Here is a 9,413-nt window from a genome sequence, read left to right on the forward strand (position 1 = left end):
GCAGAGGGACCACACACACACACACAGCCAAACATCTATCAACATCTAACCACAGAAGGTACTGATAATACTGCATTGCCATTGCCAAGAGCAGCAAGAGAAAGGCAGCTCCACATCAGCCAAAGACAATGAGGAGGAAGTGTCATGGTTTTTCAATCATACATGCCTATGTTTGGCACAAACAAAAAACCGCCAGAACTGAAACAAAAGGTAGCCCTGAAAACTGCAGAACTGTTTTATGGCTGTAATATTCCCTTTTCAGTTACTGAACATCCAATTTTTTCAAGCACTGATCAGCTGCTTAAGGCCAGGCTACAAAGCACCCAGTCGAAAGCAGGTAAACGGTTAGATGCAGTTACTGATGGCTTAAAGGTGGAGGCACACAACAAATGATATGGAAACGCAGTTCCATGAATACAAGATGGCTGGCGTAACATGCACATTGTCCCACTGAGAGCTGACTGTGGTTTCTGTATCAGCAGTTGATACTAGAAGCAATAAGAAGACTGGAAAGGATTGTGCTACACTGACAAGAGAAGCCAAGGCATTAGCAATGAACGGCATGGTTGTGTTAAGCGCTACTCGGCAGACAATGAGAAAAAAATGCCAAGTATGGGCAGCGATTTGGCACACGATAACCACACTTTGGCTGCGTAGGGATGTGCATCACATTGGCTCAATCTAGTTGGACAAGCCCTTACACCGAGTGCTTTGATGAAACGTGTGGTCGATTTACAAAAGTATTTTCGTAATCACCTGGAGCCTGGTTAAAAGCCTGTCAAGTTCTGTAACCCCCCCAAATCCCTGGTAACACGCAATGGAACAGTCAAACTACATGCCTGGAAACAGATGTTCAAAAATTGGCCACATTATCTCAGGATTACGAGTGATCAAGAGGCAGAATTTAAAGATAGAGTGGTCAGTGTAATTAATAATCAAAGGATTTACCGAGAAGCAAATAACTTGATCAGTCGATTCAATTCAGTTTCTGTGGCACTTGACATAATCTCAAAAGGACTCATGGTGCATGAGACGGACGGTTGGATTTACTGATAAATGAAGATCTTGCCCCACATAAAGCAGACGTACCGAAGAGATTTCATGAGGCAATTACAAATGTTGGCCGACCTCCTTCATCCAAAATACGCAGGCAAGAAATGTGTCATTGGAACAAGAAGAAATTGCAAGCAGTCGCTGCTGAGCAAAAATCCCGACTTACTGACATATTTACTTGCATTTAACACAGAAGATGCACTGGAACCAAAATTGACGTTTTTCATCCGCTATCAAGGAAAAAGTTTCCATTTTCACATGGTGGAAAAAATCTGAAAATGGCCGAGATTCCCTCTGACTTCACAGAACTGGTGGTGGAAGTCCATCAGTGTCCAGCAAGTTCAGCAAGCATAGCATGAATCTTTTCAGACTTTGGATACATCCATTCAAAACTGAGAAATAGGTTCAGGTTGTCCACAGCGCAGCATGCTTCGGATTGCTTAATGCTTCATGGCTACAACTCTGCGTTACAGTCACTGAATGTTTTTGACTTTGGGTTATACAATGTTGAAAACTGAAAGGCGTCATGGCCTGTATAACTTCCTGGAGAAAATACCAAACTAAGTTGTTTACAGACATTCTGACCCTATTAGAATTACATATATTAGTATTACGCTCACTGCAATTGTACTTGTTTATTTGTACAACCCTACATTAATCTCCTAATCTAGTGCCTGATTTGACTCTGTCATGCAATTTGAATATGTAACTACGACTAAGTGTGATGTGTGTGATAATAAAACAATTTTAAAAATAGAAAATATCATAAACTGGGCCCAACTAATTTTTCCCTAGGTGACAAAAAACCATGATTTTACCTGATAAAAACCCTCTCTGGTAAATACAATATCCCTGCCTGCTAGGTTTGGTCTTCTAGATTGTGAACTCTCTGGGGCAGGGAATTCCATTTACTGTATGCACGGCCCCTAGAACAATGTGGCCCTGACCTGCTTGACGTCTCTAAGCATTACTGCGATATTCTAAATCAAAGCCAAGCCAGCCGAGGACTGTCTGCAGCCCCGTCTTCAGCCAAAGTAACCCCACAGAAAGACGTTAATAGCTAGCAGGATTATAGCATTAATGTTGCAAAGAGTCTTTGATAGGGGCTTTTCCACAATGCTGGTGAGTTTCCTTTCCAGGACTGCTTTCTCTTCCTTGGTCAGTGTGGGTCCTGGGCTGCTGGAGATCCCGCAGAACCAGAAGTATAACTTCTTCCAGCAAGGAGGGCTCGCTGCTGCAGGAAATACATACAGAGAGGGGGAATTAGTCCCATATTCTAAACGCTGGGGTATTCCACTCGCCTCACCTCTGCCCCACGCCCTAAATACACCGTGTCACCTGTCTGCACATCTCCCATGCAGCACTACTGCTTGAGGCGTACGGGGTGAAAACCAGCCCCCCTGAGCCACATCCTCAATGGAAGGGAACACGTCACCCTCTCAGCTGATGATAGATCCAGAAACCAATGGCTGCAGCTCAGGAACGGCTCTGCGCAGGGGCTATGCCCTCCCACTCTTTACTGGCCGTAAATGCGAGTGACAGGGGGAGGGGGTGGAGAGGAGCGGGGGGCCGGTCTTGGGGAGAAGTGGCGGCGTGAGGGCAGGGTTTGGGGGGAATGGGCGGCGCGAGGGCGGGGGCTTGGGAGGTTGGGGCAGCATGAGGGTGGGGCCTCAGGAGAAAGAGGCTGCAAGAGGGCAGGGTCTTGGGGGAAAGGGTGGTGCAAGGGTGGGGCCTCCGGGGGAAGGGGCAGTGTGAGGGCGGGGCCTCGGGAGAAAGAGGCTGAAAGAGGGCGGTGTCTTGGGGGGATGGGTGGCACAAGGGTGGGGCCTCAGGGGGAAGGGGCAGTGTGAGGGCAGGGCCTTGAGGGAAGGGGTGGTGCGAAGGCGGGGCCTCTATGGAAGGGGCAACGTGAGGGTGGGGACCCAGGGGGGTAGGGGCAGCATAAGGGGGTGGGGCCACAGTTTAGCACGTTACATTAGTAGCACTTGATATGTTCGAAGTGCTGGGCAAGCATGAATCAGTCCTTGCTCCTGGCTGGAGGTAGCCAAGTGAATATAATGTTGTACAGAAACTGAGCTGCAAAGAGGTTAGGTGATTTGCCAAAGTGGCTGCTGATTTTCCACACCTACGATTTTGGATGCGCCGCTTGAACCATTTCCAGAAGCTCCGTGTGTCCATATCTCCCAGAATCTGGTCTACAGGCACTCAGCTACTTGGACAATCAGGCATAATGAATCTCAACGTGAGCACCCAAAACCAGTGGTCAGTTTGGAAAATAGTTGTCCTAAATCAGTGGCCCAGCTACAATTCGGATTGAGATGTTCCTGGATCCCAGCCCTGCACTCAGGCCACAAATCCAACCTGCCTTACTTTGCCCAGGCATTCGTAAAATGTAACTAAAAAAGACAAAGAAAATCTGTCCTCCAAAGAGGTTAAATCGTCCCAGTCGATTGACATACGAAGCATTTGTTGTTTAATGAATAAAAACCCTTCTTATTTCTCCACCGCCCAGCTTCCACCAAGCTCCACAAAACTTGTATGTCTCCGACACAGAACTCATGGCTTGTTTATCAGGAGTGACGCGCTGTGTGAATTATGCCTTTTAATTGTCACTGGCTGTTCCTTCCACGCTTTGAAAGGTAGCATGTCATAAAAGCTTGAAAAAACATGTTACCAAAACCTCATTAAACTGTTGTATAAGCTGTTCTGCATTTCCTTTCCCATCATTGCTAATTACCAAATTACCAAGACGTCAGGCTATAAAAAGACGCGCTGGGTCAGGTATAAGAAGAATTGATAAGAAACAACATCAGCACCCGGAACAGCTACACTAAACTTGAATCCCAACGGCCTCCATTTAAAAAAAAAAATGGAGGAGAACTTTTGTTGTTGTTTCTCACCTCTTCATTCTGAGGCTGTGATGAGAATGAATTCAAGCACGGCCAGTCTAGACTAAGGAAATGTATAAAATCTCACGAGAGCGTTCTCATCGTGCGAGCTCTCCAGATTTGTGGACTCAGGAGGGTTAGGTTCAAAACGTGCACCTGAAATTTTGGATGGTTTGCCAAAGGAAACCTCTGACCATGCTGAGAAGGGGCCGGGGGCTATTTTCTTTCTAATAAACTAATAATTAGAAGTGTGCTAATGGAATTTGCTGATACAGTTGGGAGGCCTTGTCAACACAGCGAGGATCGGAATATGAGACAGGAAGATCAGGATGACATTGAAGACTTGAGTAACAGAAACGGGATGAAATTCAATAGTACAAAGTGCAAAGTTAGGGGCTAATAAGAATTTCTGATATAAACTAGGGGCTCATCAGTGGAAGTGATAGAGGAGAAGAAAGACCTGGGTATAGGGGTTGATCACAGGTTGACTATGAGCCACTAATGCGATGCAGGTGCAAAAAAAGACCAATGCGATCCTAGGATGTACCAGGTGAGGCATTTCCAGTAGAGACAGGGCAGTATTAATGCCATTGTATAAGGCACTGGTAAGACCTCATTTGGAATGCTGTGCACCCACGTTCAAGAAAGACTAATTCAAACTGCCACAGGTGCAGAGAAGAGCTACTAGGATGATCGGAGAATGGAGGACCTATCTTATGAGAAGGGACTGAAAAAGCTTGGCTTTTATAGCCTGGCAAAAAGAAGACTGAAAGGGACTATGAGTACTGTCTGTAAATACTAGGGAGGGTGAAGAGCTATTTAAGCTAAATAGTTGGTTAAGCACTGAAACAAATTACCTTGTGGAATCTCTATCATTGGAGGCTTTTAACAGCAAGTTAGACAAACACCTGTCTGGGATGGCCTAGATCAGTGGTTCTCAACTAGGGGGGAACACGAGCTATTTCAGGGGGGGCCACGTGACCCCACAGATGAAGCCTGGTGCCCCAAGTCCCGGCACCCCAAAAACTGCAACAAATTACCTAAAATAGCTTGTCTGCATCTAAGAATGTCCTGACTTTAAAGTCCATATCGCAGGCCCTCTAGGACCTAAAAGCAGGTGCTTGGTTGGTCTATCTAGGTGCTTATCTGGCTCCCACCACTGGTATAGCTCAGGATCTGCTGGGAAGTTTCTGCATCCAGCCGGCCTGGCCGATGCAGGCAGTTAAAGCTGGGATACTTTTAAAGTCTAAAAATGCTGTTGCTGAACCTGGCTCTGAGGCCAGGGCCATGTGGGAGAAGGAAATTCCACATTTAGGGGGCGAAGGAGGAACCATTTCTCTGGAAAGTTGGTTTGTTTTTTGGTTTTACATGGACGCTCTCTGGAACTATACAGAGGGTTGGAATGTTAGACTAAACCCGAGGGGGGACGGGGTAGCAGGCAGAGTGCAGGTGTGGTGGTCAAAGATAAATTAATTTAGCATGTAGCTGTCACCTCCACAAACGTGGTATCGTTAGATCCATGGGCCGGATGCCATTGAAGTCATTGGAAGGATGCTGGTGGACCAGGTCCCCTACGCCCACACATGCACATATTTGGAAGACCCAGCTAACCTACCTCCATGTTCTTTGCTCCCTGAATCCGTGTTCTCCCAGGTCGGCTCATCCCCATCACTCTCGCCCACTGAAGGATTTACCTCCGCCGACTCGCTCTTGTAGCTCACCAGGTCAATTGTGGGAGCTTTGCTGTGTCTAGTCCACCACGTCAGGCTAGCCAGCTGGATGCAGCGATGCAAAACAAACAGGGAAAGCAATTTAAAGAGCTGACAGTTCATAGAACAAGACCAGTGTTGGTGACGCGGCTGGAAACGGGAGCTGTGATTAGAATGGGCAGGGTTTGACCTCACAAAAATCTGTGTTGCTTTTTTCCAACAGTTCTTGTATTTTCCGTTGGCTGGTGCCATTTTAATCTTTTGGAGATTAGCACACCTCTCTGTGTGAAGGCTCCTCGCTTTGGGAAATGGCATGATCAGTACAGGTAGAGAGCTGGATTGGGGGCCCAAAAGATGTAGGTGTTGAAGTTGCAGGCAGGGCCAGTAAACACAAACAGCCGGCTTGCCATAGAGATGCAAAGCGACAACGGCAGTATCCAGAACTTCACTCCTGCTGCTATGGAATGACGTTTCACAGTGAAACACCATCAAAGGAACCAAGCCCAAATCCTAGGCACAAAGGCCCAGAAGTTCAAGGTTACAGCAAAGGACCAACCAACGGAAGGAACAACAACAGGCTAGGGCATGGCAGAGACAGGACCTTCAACCCCTCCCACACCCAGGGCACTGGGCCAAGACAGACCTTGACAACATCATGTTCATTCACGGTTAGATTGTTCCAGCCCTTATTTGGACATGCAGGAGAGAATGTCCCTCAATCCCCTGCATGGATTGTGACTCCAGCAGCAATATGACCTGCTGTGATGGGGGTGGAGGGAGTGGGGCCCACCCTGGCCTCCCCCTCTTTCTTGCTGGCTATGTGCACTCCTCCACCAGAGCAAGGGGAAAGCATGGGGGAGGAAGTGGGACTGCCTGAAACACAATTCACTCACTCCATGCACTGTCCCTTATGCAAAGCAGATTATAAAGTTGCAGCCTAGGTGTCACAGTTCAGGGCAACTTCACCTGTATTCCCCATGGTCCAGCAAAGGCGCCCACTCTAGGGTCCCGGCTCCCCCACCATCACCTCTCTTGGGCAGAGACCTGAGTGTCTCTGTCTCTCCCTCCTGAGCTAGACTTTTCCAAGCTGCACAGTTCCTTGTCTACACTGCACTATTCCCAGCAAGCAACACTAGCAAACCGGGCCAGCATTTGCACTTAGCGTTCTCTTCGCAGGCTTATGGACAGCATACGTGCCCACCGTTGTAAGTTACCACGTCGCCTTTTGTAAGCAAGCAGATTTTATTCTTAAGGTGAAAGCATTACAGAGAAATCATATTAGAACAAACAAAAGAACCTACACACATGCTAGAAAACTGATGAGCGATCGGCTCCCCCCCTCCGAGCCCCGGCAGGTATCAGCGCTTCCAACCCTTCCTTAAGGATTTGGGGTTCCCCAGCCCTTGGACAAAAGGTCCATTTGCTGGATCAGAAAGCAGGACCTGTGTCTGTTTAAATGCTGCCTATTTATCCACAAGACTGTTGGCCTCTGGAGAATCCGGTTTGAACTAGGACAGGTGAGCCTCCCCAGGAGGAGGTATCTCTCTCTGGAGGTGATACAACCAGGGCCGGCGCTTCCATTTAGGTGACCTAAGCGGTTGCCTAGGACGCCAGGATATGGGGGGGTGGCAATTCGGTGGCGGGGGGGTCCTTCCGCGCTCCGGGTCTTCAGCGGCAATTCTGCGGCGGGTCCTTCATTCGCTCCAGGACCTGCCGCCGAAGTGCCCCAAAGACCGGGAGTGCGGAAGGATCCCGCGTAGGGCGCCAAAAACCCTGGCGCCGCTCCTGGATACAACCTGTGTGAACTTGTCCAATGGGGAGACACACACACACACACACACACACACACACTCTTCGTTCCTGCAGGAGCTGTGGTCACCTGCCCTCCATGGAATTATATACAGTCCCCGGCCCACAACGATACGGAAATGTAATACAGTCACATTGTAGGAAATTGCCATATCTGCCACTTGGCCTCAGGGAAAGTTGGCAGCAGGGCCAGGGACCTGGCACTATACAGGTCCACTGGCCATTCCACAGCAAAAGGATGGCAGCGTTGGCATCACAGAGGATGCTGCAACTGCTCTTTGACAACCTGGTGCGGAGGAGTCCTCTCTTCCCTACCTGTCTGTGGCACCCACCCAGGCCCAGTCTGCACCCGGGATTCAAGGCACCCTGGCATTTTGTGCTAAGTTCTGGAAAAGTGCTAATAGCCAGTAGGAATCAGTTGCAGATAAAGGAGAATCTGCATCATCATTGTAACTTTACAGAGCAGCGTCTTGGCCTGGCACTTTGCATGTCCATTGACTTGGCACGAACAAGAGACATTCAGCAAAGCAATCTCTTGCTGTCAACAGAGCCAGCTGATCTGTCTGCCCACCTCTCCTTTTGATTAAAAGCTGGGAGGTTTTACACTCACAGCCTAGGCCTTGCCAATGCCACATTTCTCGCTGGCTTTTGGCAGGCCTGGGTGGCCTTCTCCTGCCTCCACAAGGAGCAGGGCAGCTGCTGACTCCAGAAACGTGCGCCCTCATTCACCCTCCCTTTCGAAGCCATGCCAGGATGGGCCAAAACACTGCGCTAGTAGCAAGAGACGCGACGCCTGGCTCATGTGTGGTGTATAAGCACAAGAGTCAAAAAGTCTGGACCTTCCAGGGAAATGCACAGTGTGGGCTTGAATGTTAATGGCCCTGGGTCCTTAACTATTAGCACACCATGGTTTATATGGTCATACCCTACACAGCCTATTCCCAGCTGGAGGTGGGAAATGTTGGTGTTTGCACTTGCAATTTCCTTCCCATTCTGTCCTGGGGTGGTGGGGGAAGGGAATTGCTGCTTTCCTCTGGCATCCCGTCCCACGTAACATTATTGAGAGCGAGGTGGCTAAGTTAATTCTGATCTGCTGAATTCCCATGTGTTTGTGAGAGGGGAACAGAAGCCACCAGGAGCAGTTGACACTGGCCAACCACACCTCTCAGCCCGACAGTTCTGCCAGACTGCTCCGGAGAAGGCACTCATTTCTCCCAACCGCAGATTTCTCCTCTCTGCCTCCATGGAAATTAAGTTCTCCACTGGGTCGCACACACAGTATCACCAGTTTAAAGGTAGATTTTTTTTTTTAAAACACGCCAAAATCTAGATGGCAATTTCCAACTGATACAACGTGTTCCAGAAGATTTATAGCTTTATTTAAATCATTTTCAACCAAGGCTAGGCTAATCTTTCTTGTCACATTTTGCTAAATTACTTCGATTTGATGATCCTCATCTTTACGGAGGATTTTTTTTTTAAATCACTTAGGAAATGTCACCGGAATGTTGCAAAGTTTCTGAGCACAAAAGAATTCAAGAAACTACCCAGACCCCATCACCCCCACTCCCTCCCCAAACACAAATGGCTGTTTTGTGCATAAGGTTTGTCCTGGAATTAATGTATTAAGGCCAGAATTTTCCTAAGAGCTCAGAACTAATTGCTGATTTTCAAAACAGGCCCATTCCAATTTAGGCCGCAAAATACGGCCAGATTTTCAAATGAATTTGGTAGACTGGGAGCTAAGGCCCAGATCCTCAAAGGCAGTCTCCTAACTTTCATTGAGATCCATGGAAGTTCAGAGCCCACCTTTGGCTGAGCTTCTGGCAATGCTGGATACCTCTTTTGAAAGCCTGGGAGAGAGAGCGAGAGAGAGAGAGAGAGAGAGTGTGTGTGTGTGTGTGTGTGTGTGTGTGTGTGTGTGTGTGTGTGTGTGTGTGTGTGTGTGTGTGTG

The 9,413-nt window shown here is 48.2% G+C and overlaps 1 protein-coding gene across 1 annotated transcript in view; it reads right to left on the bottom strand.

Moving 5' to 3' along the window:
- Positions 1 to 2,078: 2,078 nt before the first annotated feature.
- The window catches only part of LOC113406564 (sodium/glucose cotransporter 4-like), a 33,117-nt gene continuing 25,782 nt past the window's right edge, over positions 2,079 to 9,413 (bottom strand). The window contains exons 13-14 of the mRNA XM_026651880.1: positions 5,557 to 5,716; positions 2,079 to 2,287 (exon numbers count right to left, since the gene is read on the bottom strand). Of these exons, the coding sequence (XP_026507665.1) occupies positions 2,079 to 2,287; positions 5,557 to 5,716 (369 nt within the window). The remainder of the gene's footprint in view (positions 2,288 to 5,556; positions 5,717 to 9,413) is intronic.

Source organism: Terrapene carolina, unplaced genomic scaffold, assembly GCF_002925995.2.
Source record: "Terrapene carolina triunguis isolate 2854851 unplaced genomic scaffold, T_m_triunguis-2.0 Scaffold105, whole genome shotgun sequence".
Taxonomy (NCBI): domain Eukaryota; kingdom Metazoa; phylum Chordata; order Testudines; family Emydidae; genus Terrapene; species Terrapene triunguis.